The sequence below is a fragment of the Manacus vitellinus genome, unplaced genomic scaffold (genome assembly GCF_001715985.3).
Source record: "Manacus vitellinus isolate BGI_N305 unplaced genomic scaffold, ASM171598v3 scaffold_4_pilon, whole genome shotgun sequence".
Lineage (NCBI taxonomy): Eukaryota > Metazoa > Chordata > Aves > Passeriformes > Pipridae > Manacus > Manacus vitellinus.
The window spans coordinates 33,482,240-33,501,182 of NW_021940604.1; the positions used below are offsets into that span (position 1 = coordinate 33,482,240).

General features: G+C 36.8%; 1 protein-coding gene across 4 annotated transcripts in view; it reads right to left on the reverse strand.

Annotated features, from left to right (window-relative positions):
• The window catches only part of LOC103754497 (cytochrome b5 reductase 4), a 35,053-nt gene extending 16,116 nt beyond the window's left edge, over window positions 1-18,937 (reverse strand). The window contains exons 1-10 of one of the 4 annotated variants that reach the window (XM_029962839.1): window positions 18,852-18,937; window positions 17,785-17,938; window positions 14,869-14,969; window positions 12,748-12,832; window positions 8,663-8,704; window positions 6,248-6,302; window positions 4,831-4,888; window positions 4,631-4,724; window positions 4,010-4,042; window positions 3,146-3,268 (exon numbers count right to left, since the gene is read on the reverse strand). In XM_029962839.1, the coding sequence (XP_029818699.1) occupies window positions 3,146-3,268; window positions 4,010-4,042; window positions 4,631-4,724; window positions 4,831-4,888; window positions 6,248-6,302; window positions 8,663-8,704; window positions 12,748-12,832; window positions 14,869-14,969; window positions 17,785-17,911 (718 nt within the window). In that variant the 5' untranslated portion in view covers window positions 17,912-17,938; window positions 18,852-18,937. Of the gene's footprint in view, window positions 1-3,145; window positions 3,269-4,009; window positions 4,043-4,630; window positions 4,725-4,830; window positions 4,889-6,247; window positions 6,303-8,662; window positions 8,705-12,747; window positions 12,833-14,868; window positions 14,970-17,784; window positions 17,939-18,362; window positions 18,389-18,812; window positions 18,831-18,851 lie in introns of those variants that run through there. The other 3 variants (XM_029962841.1, XM_029962840.1, XM_029962842.1) reach the window with 3 other exon arrangements.
• Between the last annotated feature and the right edge of the window lie 6 nt (window positions 18,938-18,943).

Here is an 18,943-nt window from a genome sequence, read left to right on the forward strand (position 1 = left end):
GTGACCACTAGTTTTTGTTTATGCTTTTAATGACCAGTTTCATGATAGCTAGCAAAGAGTAATGACACCAACTTTCCTACACTGACAAGCTAATTATATTGAATTGTGTTTTCTATGCAATACTGTGGGAGTATAAATAATTATTCCTCCAGAGAAGCAAGCACTTCCTTCTTAAGGAGTAGAAGTGGTATTGAATATTTTCCTGAATCTCCTGATACATCCTAAGATACAGTGTAGTTCACTGAAATTGCATTAATTTTTCTTAAAAAATTCCTCTCATCTTTGAGGAAATTCAACAATTTTGTTCTTTCCTTCCAATTAACTAAGACACACTGGCCAAAATGTTAGTATAAACTCAGTGGAAATTTGAGACTACATAGGCAATTTACCTGAGAGTAGGACTTTCCCAGCTTAAGGGGAAAAAAGGAGAGGTTTATGCTAATTGTTTCTTCATAACATAAAGTTATCATAAGCTTCCAGTACCATCCCTGCATTATGTCATTGTCCCTGAAGAAAAGCTTCATCGCTTTTTTGTAGAATTTAGACTTAACTGTTTCAAAAATAAAGATTAAATAATTTTGAAGTGTAGGGGTTTATGCACAGAGGTCACCCATCCCTCCTTTACAAACTCATTCATGAATGCTGTCATGTGAACAAGTTATAACAACATAAAATCAAGGAAAGTTTTCAAGTCTTAATCCTGTTTTTCAGCCCTTCTTTCTGTGCTTTGAATAAAAAGGAAATATTTGAAATGGTCAATACAATGGAAATACTGGAGAAAAACTCAAAGATAAGAAAACCCTGAGGAATTAAATATCAGTGCTCCCATAAGCACTTACTATTCACAGCCTCAGAACAACCTTACCACCAAAGTGGAAGCGTGCAAACATTGCAGGTAAAATCATTACTTTTCTTAGAAAATGTAAGCTACCAAAAAACCTACAAATAAACAAAACTCAAACAAAATAAACAAAAAACATGTATAACAAGATAATATAACCACTTTCAATTCTATTCCCAGATTTTCAGAAGTGGAAGTTATCAGTTACACTGCCTTCAAACAAGACCCACATCCATCAAAAATAAAAGGTAATGCTGAGAATAAGCAGAGGAAGATACATAAATCCAAGTGAAAAAGAATCTGAGTATTTAAGGCAGCATATCTGTGCTACCCTATATATAGTGCCATATAGAAATACCAGATAAAAAGTTTTTTGTAAAATTATTTTTTTTAGTTATTAATTACTTATTCTGTGCTCACACTGAACAAGGTATGAGTTTCTTCAGTCATAACATTATTTTGCTTCCACAGAAGCAGAAGCAAATATGAAAATTCTGCAATTTAGTGTAAGGGAGCACAATTCTAAGCAGAAAAGGAGACTGTCTACTTAACACTAAACTGAATAAACAGAAGCTACAACATGTAGATTTTATGGCTGAGCTGAAAGCACAGGACTGGAATGAAGAAAAGACATGAAGGCCAGAACATTCTTCACCTATACACCTTCTGGCATGCTCAATTTTAAATTTGGAGGTTTTAAAATTAAAAAACTGCAGAATAAAAGTTTCTGGAGTAGGTATTAAAAAGCCATAGATATCACTTTATTTGGTAGATTCATCACCTTTTTAATCAGGGAAGTGAGGAAACTTAGGTTCAGCAAGCCCTTTAACTTTTCTGAAGATTCAATTTAAGCTGATGTGAACTCAGTCACTGATACATAATAAAGTATATTATAAATTATATAAAAAATCTTATACCTTATAACTGTATCTTATACCTTATAACAGTCCTCTGCATTACAGGACAAATACTATGTTGGAGATTGACTTCTTAGGAAAAAAGTGCAAAATAAATAATCTAGAAAGCACTGGTTATAAATGCTCAATATGCACTTTTGTCAGTTGCATCCAATCATCCACACCTTCCTCATTTGCAAAGCCACCCTATTCTGTGGCTCTTGTTCTTTCAGATTATTTTCTCTTTTTTTTTTCGAAAAGCGATAAGGCAGGAGAAAATGAGCAATGGACAGTGGACAATATATTAGGTCAGTCCGTAAGCCCTTAAATACAGAGGATTATACTGAAAAATCTAATGCTAAAGGGGATGACTTAACAGTTTCTGAAACTCTCATATGGAAAATTATATTCTACATAAGCTAAAGGTTGCTAGAGAGATATGCTTTTATGCAGTCTTCCTTTTTGTAACACAGTAATCTCTTGATGTTGAAGGCCTACATAGCATAACTGAGAGGCAGTAGGAGGTGTACGACATGGTGATCAACACGTAATTAGCTCTTAAAAAGGTACAGCTTTGCTTTCACACATAAATCGAGCAGACTAATATCAAACAGTCCATTTCTGAGCATTATTAGACAGAGGGCCAAGAAGGCTTTTGAGAAGCTGGGCAATTTGCAATAATATCAGGAGCATGCTTATACTAGACAATGTAATTGTGCAGAAATTTTTAATTTAGGTGAGAAGAACCAAAACCACACTGATCACTGTAATATATTTTGATGCTGCGTCAAGTTCATACTATTCTGTTACCACAAACTACACTCATATATAACATCTACTGCTTCTTGCAGACACATCAGCTTATTCAGAGCTGGCTTTAATACCTACAGGTGCCTTGAAGTCAATAGATCAACTTACAAAGATGTAGTGTGATGGAACAACATTACGTTGAAAGATGTTACTATATCTATAGAAAAACTGGAAGTGAAGGAAATCCTTCACTACAGTTACTTCCATAATGATTGATACAAATCTGTGCACTGTCCCTCGGGGTCTTTTCACACGGACAGAGAGGACATTAAGCACACAGGTAGCCATGAGGTGGAACAACACTCAAGCAGTCTTCACCTTACATTATTAGGTTCTTCCAGTCTTTCCACAAGCCTGAAAGACCTTCAACTCCTATGTGGGACAAAATGAACCACCGAACCAAAGCAAGGCAAAAAACCACCTCTAAGTTGAATCCTTTCAAGGAGAACTCCTGAGTAGCTTTCAACAAGATTAGACATCAATCATGAATGAATTGAAGGTACAACTACAGCAATAGAAAATCCTGAAAAAAACCAAATGACAAACAAGCTCCAAGAAGTCAGAAAACAACTGGTAACTTGGCCATGAAATTGCTTACCTCTGTCTGTGCGTTTGATAAATGTATTATGACACCCCAAGGGCTGTCCCAGCATTTTCCAATGAATGTTATCCTTTTTCTTTAAGATAATTTCTACTTTTCCTATTTTTTCAGCAATATTTACTAGAAGAGAAAAGGTTTCACATTGTTACTTTTAGTTACACTTCGTAAAAAAAAAATTCATTCCTCGGTTACAACTAATTTCTCAAGACACATGTAGTTAATCCACTAAATTAGAATATCAAATTAAAGATACTTCTACCTATCACTCTATAATGTTTTAGAGTGCAATTAAAACAACAATCACTAATTTAATATGCATAATTAATATACTTTATTCGCTAAATAGATTGTGGAACTAGGACAGCTTCACAGCCCATCTGGTCAAGAAAAATGCTCATGAACACAGAGTCCTCATGTACTGGAAACTGGTAACTACCACTACTTAATACTTTCTTTTCAAGGTCATTTGAATGAATAATTAAATACAAGAAAATCCCAGTCTCAGCAAAGAACATTTTACAAATACACAACAGAACTAACTTCTAACTATTTTAACATTTAATCATATTCAGAGGGATCAGAGCACTATCAGCTTACTACTTTCACAGGGCCAAATGCCATCATTTAAAAAAAAAATTATTCAGTGTTATGGCATGGTTTGATTGACTGTGTCAGGACCTGGTGGTAAGTAAAACTGTAAAGTATCCGAAGAGTCAGAAAAATAAACTAAAGTTCCACATTCTGATATTAGAATCATAGAATATCGTGACTTGGAAGGGACCCACAAGGATCACTGAAGTTCAACTCCTGACTGGACTATCCTAGAAGAGATACAGAAGCGCTGCAAGAGACAGAAATTACCAGCCACTTCTTCTGAAACTGCATGATCCAAATCTGAAATAAAGACAAACAAATTCTGTGTCAAGCAATAATAAAATTATATTCCAGTCATCATATATACATATATAGACACACACTTATGTATACACCTACACTGTAAGTCTAGGAATATTGAGTGAACTAATGAGCCTAGAAACCTATGCATCTTTATTTGGCCTTGAAATTTTACTCATGACTTCTACAGGCCTCATACATAAAGGCACCATTTTCCCCATTACTTTTAACAACGGCTCATTTAAAGCTACTAATCTTCATTTATGTAAATTATTGCACTTGTCCTTCTGAATAAGACCATTTTAATAACCATAAAAAACACACTTGAAGAAAAATTTTACACAACTTTAAAATTGATTTCTTACTTCACTTTAGTCCACATGTAAAACATTTAGTACATACTTAACAAATGAAGATGTGAGTTGATACACAATGTAATTAATTCACATCAAGGTACTTTAATCATCTTAAATGAAAAAGGACTAAAATATTAAGTAGTACACGTAAAATGCGTATGGTCTAATGAAAGGGTTTGAATAAAGTAGAATGAAACTTCAGTATTTTCAATTGCAAAATTACAATACCTACCAACTTCTACAAGATATGAGTAGTCATCCATGATGATCTCTCCCCTTAATCGTTTATCTTGACAGTCAACTATCACCAACTCTTCATTCATATCCTTTCACAGTCAAGGGGGAAAAAAAAAACCACAACAATTTTTACGAAGTTCTTCCAGAATTCAAGCTAGATCACAACTGGATTTTGTAATCCTCCTTTTCACTTACCTTCTGCTTAGTATATATGACAACGGTGATCAAACTATCTGTTTGGAACCAATCATAACTGTAAAACAAAAAATTCAATAACAAAAAAAATATATATAATTTCTTTGGGCATATCAAAACATATTTAAATTCAAGTCTTCAAGAAGAGTGTCTTTCATGAATTTACAAGTCAAATACATGACTTACTATTTTCGAAGAGGTAAGTCCAAAGCCAGTAATTTTGAAAACATTACTAAAGTAACAGTCTAATTATGCATCCTGATAGTTAGCAAATTGAAGTTAAAATTATATGTCACTAGTTTTACTTAAAAAGCATATGTACCCTCTTTGCAGTATATGAACCTTTCTTAGGAGATGATTAAAATCTTGACTCCAGACTAAAGCATTAAATAAGCAGAGTGGCTTCCAAGAGTTAAAGATCTGATGCACATACCACAAAACCAGCTCCCTTCATATCCCTGAATCTAGATTTTACATTCATTCCTATGTTCCCATGCTGTCCAAATCTTGTAATAAATCCAGGTAAAGTAAAAAAAGGAAAGCCTTCAGATGCTAATTATTTGTATGGCTTTACACTTGCCAGGAAGTAACTTCTATCTACTGTTTAGACTACTGGACCAGAAAAGCAGGCAGAGAGGGAGGATGATCCCTCCGGCAAACATTCCTGACAGCCAATACATTCTAGGTTGCACAGCTTCCAGTCACATCCAGAATATGCCAGACACACGTGGGAAGAAAGGCAGCAAGGTTTGGGGAGCACTTCAGAAGATAAACCACATTCCAGTTGCTTACAAGCCACAACATTTTCTGACTGCATGTAACTAGCCCAGAGATCACACACTCACAGGAGATTTTTGTGTCAAGTGAGAAACTGAACCTTGTTGACTCAAGGCATCACGGAGTAAAATGACACCTCAGTGACAACAGTAGGCATATCACAATGAGATTTTAGGGCCTGCTTCGCTTTGCATATTGTAGAAACTTGAATCACATTTTACTATATTCCAGCTTGAAATGAAGCACATTTTCAAGGCATGGCTATTTGTACATCTATGGACAAATTAACTAAAGTCAAAAAAAATAATCAGCCCAGCTGCAATCATTTTCTAGAAGTTTCCTCAAGAAGCAAACCTAAGGAGTCTGCAAATGTAAGTCATACACTTTTATACAATGCAAGGAGGTGCAAGTGTTAGACATCAACTGAGCAGGCCAAGAATAATCATTTGCCTATATGACCTTTGGCAAGTTGTTTAAACATAAACCTCAACTTTCCTACTTCTGAGAGGATGGTAATGACATATACTCATTTAGCTGAAACACTGAGAGCTAACCATCGAAGAAGTTGCCTGCATGTACTAAGAATTGCACAGAATTTTTAAATAGAATGCTCAACAGCCAATGAAAGACAAAGGCTTACCTTGGAGTTAAGTCTTTAGCGGAAGAAGCTAGTACTTTCTTCTCAGGAAGCATACCTACAAAGAGCAGACAGTCAATAAAATGGCTGCTGGGATGCTTGCTTAATAGAAATACTTATCAGGTATATCTGGGGTTTGGTTTTATTTTTTTTTAATTGCATGTTCTAAATATCCCTGAACAATATTCAATGGCTTTATTTCCACAGGCAGCCAAAAATAACCATACTTTATTTTACTTTACTAAAAAATACTTTTTAAATTTAGTTTTTATTCAGTATTTTCTCTTGGAGAGCAGGGTCCTGGAAAATGAAATTCTACTTCAGAAATTAAGAGTTCCATACAACACAGTACCTGTGTCTGCAGCCCTTCTGGTACATGTTGCTTGATCTCAGTTTCACCTGTAACTACCCTGTGCTTTTACACTTTGTGATAGTGAAGCACAAGGTTATCTGAACGAATTCCCTTTAACAGAACTATTTGTTTGTACAATTCAGATGAGTAAATTCAATTTGGGATGTCTGATCTAACCTAATTCACAAGTAAAACTTCATGTCAGTCAGTTAAGCAAAGATATCAACCTTAATCTTTCAACTTAGCACTTTCCTAGGAATTTTCACAGAATTCAGCTACTCTAAGTATTAAACTTCACAAAACAGTCTGAAAAGGCCTTTGCTAGGAGGCAACAGTTGGTCAGTCTTTCAAAAGTCAACTGTACTAATCTCTGGCATGATAGAAACTGAAAATATTTGGCAAACACTTGAGCACAGAGACAGATAAAAGCAACTGCAACCCTTCATCAGTTTTAACACAAAGAAGTTAAATAGAATAATGATGGAGGAAGCTGCAGACCGAACAGCTGGTAAGTGCTGGTTCCAAGCCCATTCAAAGGCAAACCTTGCAAACTTGAAATGGCTATGCATAAAATAATTAGCACCTGAATTCTCAGTTACCCAGATTACTATCTTCTAATTGCCAGTAAGTTTTGTAGTATGACTACAACCTTAAACACGGTGATTGAGTGGCTTCACCATGTGGGAAGTAGATAAAAACAGAGAGCCACTCCGGTCCAATCTGTTGAAAATATTTGATCATCCAGATGGGAGAATTAACCCAAAGCAATTAAAACTCAGTCAAATTACTTATTCTTTGATCCTTAATTAGTCCTGAGTACACACCATCTGCAGCTGCCAAGGAAGCTAAATGGCAGAGCAGTCAGATCATTGCAAAAGAAAACCAATCACCTAATGATAAAAGCCTTCTCAAAGGCTAAGCCTTTCTTGAGGACATACATCATATGCTTAGGTTGGCCCCCACAGATAACAGGAATTCATGGTCATACACACTCCAGTTTGCTTTTGCAGGTCAACAGAAATATATAAGCAGCCACAATAAAATAGAACATTCTGGCAAACAAAGTTATTTATGAATTATTCTGAAATACTGTAAGATGCTACATGAAAACAAGAATTAACAATTTAATAAAAAGACAATGATTCAGGTGATCAATTAAGCAAAGTGCTGTACTGGTCATGGTGATCAGAAAGGAAAGCTGGTGGTGAAGCCAAAGGCTGACGGCAGGTATGAAAGAGTTTAAGGCAACCAGATGAACAGTAGAAATACAATTCCGCATCTCAAGGGAGCAAACTTCAGCTTGTTCTAGGAATTGCTTTGCACAGTCCCATGGGACAGCAAGTGTAATGACAAAGGTTCCCATATTATCCTCATAGCCACACTGGAAACAGCTGGGTTTGACAGGAGGATTACAACCTCGATAGAAAATTAGTAGAACTGACAGTCACAAAAGGTGTGATCAGCATGCAAAGTCCCACTAGGGGCTGGTTACTGTTGGCATTCCCTAGGGAACAGGGAATGCTGATACTGTTTCATACTGTCATTAGCCACCTACAGGGAACGCTGTCCTACATTCAGGAAGTACGTGAGCAATAACAACTCGTGGAAAGCAGCCAAACCATGCAAGGTTATGGCTACCATTCAAAGGGACACAAACAGACTGAAGCAATGGACTGACAAAAGCTCCATGAAGCTCAAAAGAAAATGCACAATTTTGCACCTTGAAAGAATAAAAAGAAATTGATGCAACCAAAAAAATGGGAGACCTGACAGGAAACAGGATAGAAAAGACCTTTGCAGAAAATCTTCCAAGCACTTTGCAGACAAGCTGAACTTACTTGTTCATCTCTTACCTCCCTTATCTACTCTACCGCAGTCTTACAATACTTCCAGACATGGAACTCACAATACCTGATTAGGATTTTGCCTTTTGAAATTTCCACGGTTCACTGGAGCCTCAGCATTTGATTCAAATACAGAGAGAAGTCTGGATAAACACTGCTCATTCAATAATATTCAAATAAGTTTAAGATTCATTCCCTATTTTGCTCCAGGTGAATACTTACCATTGAGCTGCTTCTTCCCTTCAGACAGAGTAGAAGAAATCTCTAAAAGCATTAAGAAAAAGCAACAAGCATGACAGTTAAGAAGTTACAGCACAGTACTTGCACACATCATGCCGAAGAAATTAGCCAAACTAAGAATCTCCAAATAAACCTTCCAAAACATTAACAGATTGACCAGGACACTTCAGATATCAGGAAGTGACAAATAAATGCAGCACTGATTACCATTCCAAAAGATTATGTCTAACTGAAAAACCAGTATGTTACAAATGCCAGAAGCTGCACAGCACTGAAAGACAAACATCAAAGATTTTTGTTTGTTCAAAACAAACATCACAGATTATGTTGTACAACTATAAACTTCACAGCTACAAGTTTACTGAATCTGTTAAGAATTCCAATGACACTTGCCTCATGACATCACATAGTAGAATGTGAATCTGACCATCCCAACCCTTGGAAATGTAAACCCAATCCTTGGCAGAAACACAGGAAAATGAATATCTTTCTATAAGCTTTTTCTGCCAAATGATTTTATTTGTCAAGGTAGTATCTGAATTCTTCATTAAATCTACAGTTTGCAGCAACTATTAAAAAAAAATTCAAAAAAACACTAGCAGAAAAAAAAAGTACCAAATGGATGATTCACAGTGTCAATTTATATACAAGGTGCTCAACTCTATCAGAAAGGCACCGCAGCCCCATATCCTTTGGTTCACAGCAAATCTGTGGGGAAACTAGCCCTCTAGATACCCCTAGGCCCCTTTCTGACCTTCTCTACATTGCACATCTCATAATGTCCCAATATGAAGGTCCATTTCATATTCTTTCCTATGACAGCCAGGTTTGGGGAAGGGAGAGAAACAAATCTGTTCTTCCTGCTCCCTTTTACAAAAACCAAAGTGGGAATGTTTCTCGTATGTTCTTCCAAATCCTTCCCAGTGCTCTGCGTCACACCAGCCAGTGTTAGAGGAAAAATGCTAGACAGAAGTTAAGGAAGGTTCCTAGAACAAAGCATCAAGCATAGAGCATTGCAAAATTATTTGAGAGACGATCAAGAATTGCCTTCATTAGCGGCTTTCATGTTGTGCCATTATAAAGTAAAAAGAAAACTCTCCACAAATTCTTGGTTGAGGCAATATTTGTCTGCAAATTCTGCTATACACTACTTTAAGCTTTCTGCCAGGATAGCAAGTCATTCACAAAAACTTGTTTCTAATGAAAGGTAATTTTTTGCATTCAGAAGTCTACTCTCATTTCACTACATTATAACAGTGCACTGAAACTGGCATTACAATTTTAAGGACTGCGTGAGGCATATTGAAGGCAGAGCCCTACCTCTCTTCCTTGGATGACACCACAGCTCTCAGTCTAATTTCACTGAATTAACAATAACACAACATGTATTCTGATTCCCAAGCTAAGTAATCACTGAAGCAATACAGGGATGTATACTGACGTGTCTATGCAAAACATTAGCAATATTAAAAAATACCAGACAAGAAACTGCGCTAATGTTTACAGCTGAGTGCCCTGAAGAGAAGGCAAGCAGTTTAATTCTGCACAGGTTTGCTGAGAGAGATTCTGAAATCATCTCTTACATACCTGGGTACTGTGCTGGCCTTCTCAGCATGTACAAACGCTACATGTTTCAGTGCACAGATCCACTGTAACACTATAGAAGCAACACTTCAGAATTTCCTGTCAGTCACTACCATAGCATAAAGCAGCATTCCCAAAATACAAGTCGGCAAAATCACTATCACCAGTATTTTCAAAAAACTCTTCTTAAAAAACCTCAATTGTGTAAAGACAAGCTTCAGTTTTCTCAAGCAGTTCAGTGAGCAAATCATCACAACATCTTCCAGAAAAACCCACCACAACATAGGAAACAAAACCTAAGCTGAACGACAAATCTTCCAGCAACACTCCAACAAAACTACATCTACCTTCCTAGCTCTGTATTGGGACTGCACCAAGCATCAAATACCAATGTTTGCCCTATTAGCAAACACTCACCCTCTGTCACAAAAAGAAAGTAATGCAATCCTTAATTTGAAGTTTTGTGTTCCCTCTATACTTAATTTAATCCTATATTCAAAAACATGCACCTTAACTTAGTAACTTATTCAAATGCAAACTTTGCAGAATATGGTCTTCTGGAAGGATGTGAGACTAGAATTATTGCTGGCTAATAGTGAAGTTAGCCAATCACATTTTTTGATAATTCAACAGAGGAAGAGGAATAAAATAAACTTTGAGAATTTTACTGTGAAGAATTTCAGAAAGTCCAGGAGAGCGTCCAGGAAAGGTAATGAAACTGGTGATGGATTTAGAGAGTAAGTCATATGAGGAGCAGCTGAAGAAGCTGGGGTTGTTTAGCCTGGAGAAAAGGAGGCTAAAGGGTGACATTATCACTCTCTACAACTACCTGAAAGGAGGCTGTAGCCAGGTGGGAGTTGGCCTCTTCTCCCAGGCAACTCGTGACAGGGTAACAGGAAATGGCCTCAAGCTGCATCAGGGGAGGTTCTGGTTGGACATCAGGAAGAACTCTGTCATGGAAAGGGCTGTTAAGCATTTGAATGAATTGCCAAGGGAAGTGGTGCAGTTACCATCCCTGGAAGTGTTCAAGAAACGACTGGATGTGGCACTCAGTGCCATGGTCTAGTTGACAAGGTGGTGATCGGTCAAAGATTGGACTAGACCTTGGAGGTCTTTTCCAACCTAAGTGATTCTGTGCTTCTGTAATCAGTTTCTTAATTAATGAAATTACATTTTTTCAAAAGGCTAAAAGACACACAGGCAATAGAACTGGTTTTATATAGTTGGCAACCTTTATCCTGTAAATTTTACTACAGCAAAATGGAGAGAAAAGTCCTATTAAAGAGCAAAGCAGAAAAAAGGAACAGCAGAAAATGGACTGTCATAGCTGGCAGGGGAAAAGACGTGTTTATGTTTTACTGACTGGCTATCACAAGAATTCCTTCCAGTTGCAGAAAAGTTAGATTAATGAAATCAGAAAAAATCAGGTTTACTTTTAAATTTCTAACTCAGCTGACAAAGTAGCAGTAATGTATGTGTAATGCCTCAACTCCATGAGGCATTTATGCTGTCCAGGCTTCTCCATACTTTGTAGCATTTAACTCAAAAGTTTAACACTGGAATTAGCTACTAAGCATCACGGAGATGGAAAATACTATTGCCCTTCATATACAGATCAAACTCAACCTAACTGCTAAGGGGATGTGACCTAAGCACTAAGCAAGTATGCAGTGCACTTTGTCAGAAGCTGAAGAGCTACAGGATGGCTGAATTTGTGAACTAAAGGATGCCACAAAATTGGAGAAAAATAGTTGCAACCATTAATTCTTCTATGTTTTCACAGCAGCTTTGCTAAGGGTCAGTATTGAGTAACAGTGTCTGCTTCCCAGATAGTAGGAAGTTTTTGGCTGTGGCCTACAAACCAAAAGAAAAACTGCAAATTAAAGTCTCTGGAAACTATCACCAGCATTTTAAGACAATATACTACATTTCTTGCTGTCCTGGCTCAGAAGAGTTTGTTGTATCAGCAAAAGTTTCCCTAATTAAATTCAAACTAAAGGACCCAATGAAGTGTTCTGGAAAGGATAACTGCCCATAAAGTGTATTCAAATATGCCAATATATATGCAACTTGCCAGACATATGTCTACTGCTGAAATCATGAGATTGAAAATATTGACTGTTATTTCAAGATGAGAGCTGCCTATGACAGTTTGTCCCCAGGGATCAGAAGAAGAAAGAGAGATCTTGAGGGAGAGGAAAAAGTTTCTTTCTATACACACACACACACATAAGACACACATCTGTTTTCTAATGACTAAAAGAAGAAACTTAGAAGTACATTACTTTAAAAAGTCTTCATTCATAAAAACATTTCACCCTCAGTTGTCTGCTGCAAAAAAACCCAAATATATGCAACAGCTTTCACTCTATGCAAGAATAGAGACTCTCCTTATAAATATGATGATTTAGAATTTCTCATAATTTCCAGATAAATTTGGAATAAAGCATCACAGAAAATATTTCATTCTTAAAAAGTCTCACCTTTTGGAGCAGCAATAGGCTTGACAGCCATTCTCCCAACAAGACATTCCTTCAGCATCGATTCGTAATTGACCCAACGATGCACCTATGTTAACAAAATATTTTTTCACAAAATTGGTAAATCTGACCATGTTGTTCTATGCACTGAAATAGAAAAGTTCATTTTTGTACAGTGACTAATATAATTAATTTAGCAGATTATTTTTAAACAAATTAAAACTCATTATTGCATCATTCAGTACTTATTTTTACTTCTATTACAGATAGCAAGTGTAAAAAAGTAGGACCATGAAAATGTCACAATTTATTTATTTATGCTTTGCAGTATCAGAACATCATTACCTTGAGCTACAGAATATACTTCAGAAGAGCATTTTTATGATGTATGCTATGCAATTACAGAATAAAAACCTTGTCTTTACCACAAGGGTTATTAGTCTTGTTTAGACAAGTGAAGGGAAAAGGGATGACGGAAACAAACATAAAGAATAGTAGTTTAGACACAAAAACTCTTCTTACTAAGTTGGTGTATTTCTGTTTGTTTCTGTCTTACTATCACTGAATCATTTAGATATTACCTATTTTAGAAAGTCAAATAAAGTGAAGAAAAAGCAGTAGCTTTACAGACCAGAACTGGAGAACTTGCAGAGGAAATGGATGGCAGAAAAGCCAATTCTGATAGGGCATCCAGGATAACATCACAAGAAGAAAAAAGGAAACAAAGTGTTGCATGACAAATTTGAATGGTATCTAGACTTAAATTAACTTCAAACTGAACAACCTAAGGAGGTGAGATAAAGAATCCCATTCACAAGTTACAGTTTCCTCATACACAAATAACAGAAAGAAATAAAGGATTATGAATGATAATTAATTTTCACAAAAATTTGAGAAACACTAACAACCTACCAAACTCTCTAAAAGATCGATATCCAACAGACACAGAATGCTAAAGCAGAGAGGAAACCAGAAATGCCTCTAGGAACAGGAAAGACATCAGCCAGAAACAATAAAAGCGAAAAGCATATTTTAAGGGTCTGAACACTGCTTTCCATTCCCACGACAAAACAAACTAAAAAAAAAAATTAAAAAAATGCAGCAAGCATGTATATGCAGTTAGTAACAACTAGAGGAACTTTCCCAAATATTCCTGATGTCAAGACTCCTGTTTCCGAGTACATCATACAATGACCCAGCCACATAATTCCAGGTCACAACTTGATACTGGATGAACTTTTAGGAGAAAAACTCCATATATATGGAAATCAAAAAATTATGCCCAAATCTAACACTTCATTCGTAAAAGGACTAACCAAGGATAAACTCAAAGCTAAAACATTATCACATCTTTACATTGTTAAAAACATTTTGCAAATAAAGGCATGACATACTCTGACACACAACATGTAAGGAGGTAACAGATTTCCTTTCAGGAACAGATGAGGCTTTCTTTCTGCTCTTTCTCAGTTTATTAGATAAACCTAGTGAGTCAAGGAGACTCAGAGAATGTCTGTTTCTAAAAAATACCAACTCAATAAATCAGCTTTTAGAACAACACCAAGTTTGCAAGCGATTCCTTGCAGAAAGCACACCCATGCTGCAGCCCCTTTATTTTCTGAGTGTTTTCAAAATATTTAAAGAAACAGTAAACAAAGAAGAGACCAACTGTCATCTTGTGATTTGTTCACAATCACTTAATAGCAGATCCAGCATTTCTTCTGATAATGTACTTGCCAAGTGAATAGACAATTCTACAAGCCTTTTTCGAAAAGTGAAAGCTCTGAAGAAAAAAGGTCTCTCAAATTACAGCAATTAGTCATTGTAGCAATTTATTAAGAAGGTGGTATCTCAAGTTCTTGCTAGCTTTATTGCTACTTCTGCTAAAAAAAATGGTCTAATTGAAGCATCATTCCAACAACATAAAGTGGTATTTTCATTAGTGTCTTTTGGTACAAAGCTTAAACTCTTTCAGCACGTGTCATTCTGAGCAGTAACCCACTGCCTTTCCTTAGGACTGAAAAAGTTAAAAATCACCATTTCCACTGGAATGCCCTAAAAATAATCAGAAAACATGCATTCTTCACAATACAGTAAGTGTCATTTGCTGCCAGTTGTTCTCACCTGATCAAAGAGATCTGTACCATCAGTTCCTGCTGCTTTCATTAGTTCATCCTCACCACCAGGATGATATTCCATGTATGGTGTGACATTATATACAAATCCTGAAAAAAGTGGAATATAAAAACATGAGCAACATTTCTGTGATGCCTCTTATCTCCAAAACCAGTGAAAAGGTTAGCACACATTAAAGAGTAAAGGCAAACACTAGGCATTTTTTGAACAAATAGTGTGACTTTGCAAAAACAGAAACATAAGCTACACAATTGTGTAGGGCACAAGAGGTATCTTATTATACAGAGATGCCAATCCTACAATGCTGTATCACTTTTCCCAGTGAATGTCTCAAGATATCTGTTGGGTCAAGACTTCAACCTAGAAGTTGAACATGATGTATCCTAGCTCGGGGGTAAAAGAACCTGAGGCTGGTTTTAACAAAGACATAAAATTGAGCCAGCTAGTGTATGGAATTATTTTCACTCTCCCTTCCAATTAAGTTATGCCTGAATTCTTGTCATAGTTGTTTCCCTACCACCCATCATCTATGGAATAAAATGCCTAAAGGAATAAACTGTCTTCCATAAGGAAAAACTGTCACCATCAGCAAGAAAACTTCCATTCTTCAGATTCAGCAATATAAGAAATTAACATAGCTTATGTTCATTAAAGGTTTGCACCTCTGGTACAAAATCTGTCCCAGTAAAAGGGGTCAGCATTCTTTCTGCACTTCCAGAGAGATAAAACAATGTTTCTTCACAGGTCTGAAATGATGAACTCTAATTACTGTTGCTATGCAACCAGGATAATTAGAGCCTGAAAAATTCAGCTATAAACAGATTTCACTACATGTTAACATGATTATTACAGGCCTACCTAGCAGTATAGTTTAACATATTTAACATTATCAAAACAGGAAGCTACCAAAAGTAGAACTATGCCAGTACTTTCAGAGGGAGCTTTTAAGATATTAAGAAGTGCACATTAATTACATCAGAAGGAGAGAGAGGCACTCAGCACTGAGCCGGGGGAGACATACGTGGGACAATCCTAGTTGAAAAGAACAACCATCCCAACCAAAAAAGGAAGGATCTTTGTATATTTTGTTGACCTGCTCTTCTGATGGCTGTATTCACTGTGCCATCTTGTGTGCAGCACCGATTACTGCACACAATAAAACATAAGTATCAACAGAGGTAAGACCTCCCGAATATTAGTCAAATTGATCATCAAACTTGCAGAAGCAAAAGAAATCTCATTTCTATACTCTTCATGCTTTTTTTAACTCCCCTGCCATCCCTCTTCATATATAAATTTGGGGCACATATGACAGCTTTCTTTGATGATTATCACATTAGATTTTTGATCAAAGTTAACTCTGTTCTTGTTTTACTTCACATTCTTCTCATGAATTTCTGCTCTTTAGAGACACAGTCTAACTATGACTGCAGAGACCTCATTTAGCTTTTACACAATTATGTTATTTTACTACTTGTCCACATATGAGGTCTACAGATAATCTACCAGGATTCTCAGTTATGATGTTTTTATATTAGTCGTCTGAGAACAAAGGAAAAGCAGAGATGGAAAAATTTAAAGAAAGATACAGAAGCAGCTTGACAGAGTTCTTGTGAAAACCAACCTTAGAGATGCATTCAAGGAAGAATATGAGACTAAAAACAAAACAAAAGCATTTTAAGCAGTAATTCTGTCTGCGGTAGTACATGTCCCTCTTTCAGAGAGAAAAATTAACAGACCTCCTTACTAAACAAGCTTCCTTTAGCTCTCCTCCCACTATAGTTTTGCTAGCACATGCAAGAGCAGCACAGACCATTAACAATCCTATTATTTTGTCCAAAGGACAGTACTGAATGACATTTTACCCTTACTTTCACACTCATCCCCTTTAACACCCAACAAAAAGAGTCACCCTCCAAGAAAAATTCTTAACTGCCTTTTGCTGAAGTTAAGACATGACATTATATCAAATATCAATGCTGTTCCTTACCAGATCAAAGTTACCACTAAAAGAACCACGCTTCCTATAGAAATGTCACATTAGCTATGCTGATCCCCTTACCTGTGCTGTTATTTCCTAACAAATTTAAGGCAGTATTAATGTATTTTAGCCTCTAGATGATTAAACTGGACAGCAAAGATTTTACTCCTTTCTGTAGGACAATTAGGAACTCCATTTGCAGCCTTGAAAATCCTCTTCTAGCCACAGCTGTTGCTCCAGGCCATCTTTTATCCACTTTTAACTTATAACACTTTCTACTTTTGAGCTAATATTTAACTAAAATAATACCATAAATAGAATAGCATAGTTACACAGATGTTTGTTACACTAGGCAGATTACAACTGCCTTACATGGCAACTGTCATTTGCATTGCTAAGTTTTATGAAGCAGTGTGTGGGCCTTGCACAATTATTTTCCAAAGACCACTCTACTGGTTTAGGAAACATTTTTAATATTTATATATATTTGGATGCTTTAAAGCAATCACTAAAACCAATCAACTGCAAAAGATAATAAACTGTCCAAGACTGAGGAGTGTAACTACATGCCAGCATTTTCAATGCCTTATTCTTGCTAAGCCCTTTTTATTTGATGCATTGCCTACAATCTTGTGTTTTATCACTTTCATTTGCAGATATAAAAGAGGTACAAAATATGCCCACTTGAAACACTTCTTATGAAAGTTTTGAAAGCAAAGAATATCTTTGTGATACAAAATCTCCAAGTCAAAGAGAGTTGTGTCCAATTATGTCAAGATTACACCTGGTCTAAACACTGAAGGTACATAGTTTGGTTTTGAGTATGGCTTTTGTTGTTGTGGTTTTGGTTTTGTTGCTTCTTCTTTAAGTACAGAAAAGGGAAGCTAGGTAACAAATGCAGAAGCAATATCACAACAACCAACCTCTTATACATATCCAGCAGTCCTCCCTTTTGTTGTGCTTAGCGAGCTCATCTTCCGTCACTTCAATCAGCCTCCCTTTCAGACCAGTCAAGTCCTTCCCACTTTTAGTTAATCGAATCCAATCCATAAGACTCCTTCCTGGTTTTAAAGGTACCTGAAAAATAACAAATGTACAAACATCACTAAACTCTAAAGGAAGAAAAAGCCATTAAATACACTCTTCTAAGCTCCTTAGGAGTACTCAGACAAAAAGGAAATAACCTAACTCGTATTATTCATTAATATTTGGGAGCCCTACTCAGTAGTAAGGGTGCTTAAGGAAGTGTTCTGGGTAGTAACCCCTATACAGAAATTATTGAACATCACCAAACATTCAGACTCTTCCCAAAGCAAACTGAAGTCTGCCTGTGGCAGTAAAAATTTTTTATCAGCATCATTTTGAGATATGGCCTGTAAACCTACAAGCAACAAAGACGGGAAATTTGAAAATCATCATAAGGTATGACAAGGTTGGAAAGTTCACTTTCACAGCATTCATAAAGACTTTCCCCAAGCCCTAAAGCCACTGGAAAACTCACCCAGAGAAAGCTGGGACTGAAGTCTAGTAGCTTACCAGAGGCCATGGCCTGCCCTGAAAAGCAGAGCAAGATCTTCAGGATGTTTAACACGTGCCTTTTCAACACCACCACAGATCATGAACCCCTTTGATCCAAACTTTAACAGCAGAAAAACGTTTAAAGAACCCTGGACTTAAAAAACTACATGAAAAACAGAAGCAAAAAAACCCTATAGCATACACAGACCCACACCGCTTAATGCTACTTCAGTCTAAGTACAAGTCTGTTGTCTAAGTGAGGTCTGCAGACAACAAGTCTTCTCAAACCCCTCCCAAGGACGAAGACACAACATATACAGCATAAGCTGCACGCAGGAATTCCAGGCTGAAAGTCTCCATCTCTGCACAGGGCGAACAGCCCGGGCCGGCAGCGCAGGAAGCGTTACCACCACCGCCTTCAAACCAGAAGTACCAAGTGTTTTCCAGCGACATGGCTGAGCTGGCCTCTCACCCGGGGCCCTGCCGCGGTCCCTCGGCGGCTGCCGGGGTACGAGACCGCTCCAGGGCAGTGTCCGGCGGCAGCCGGGAACCGACCGGCAGCCA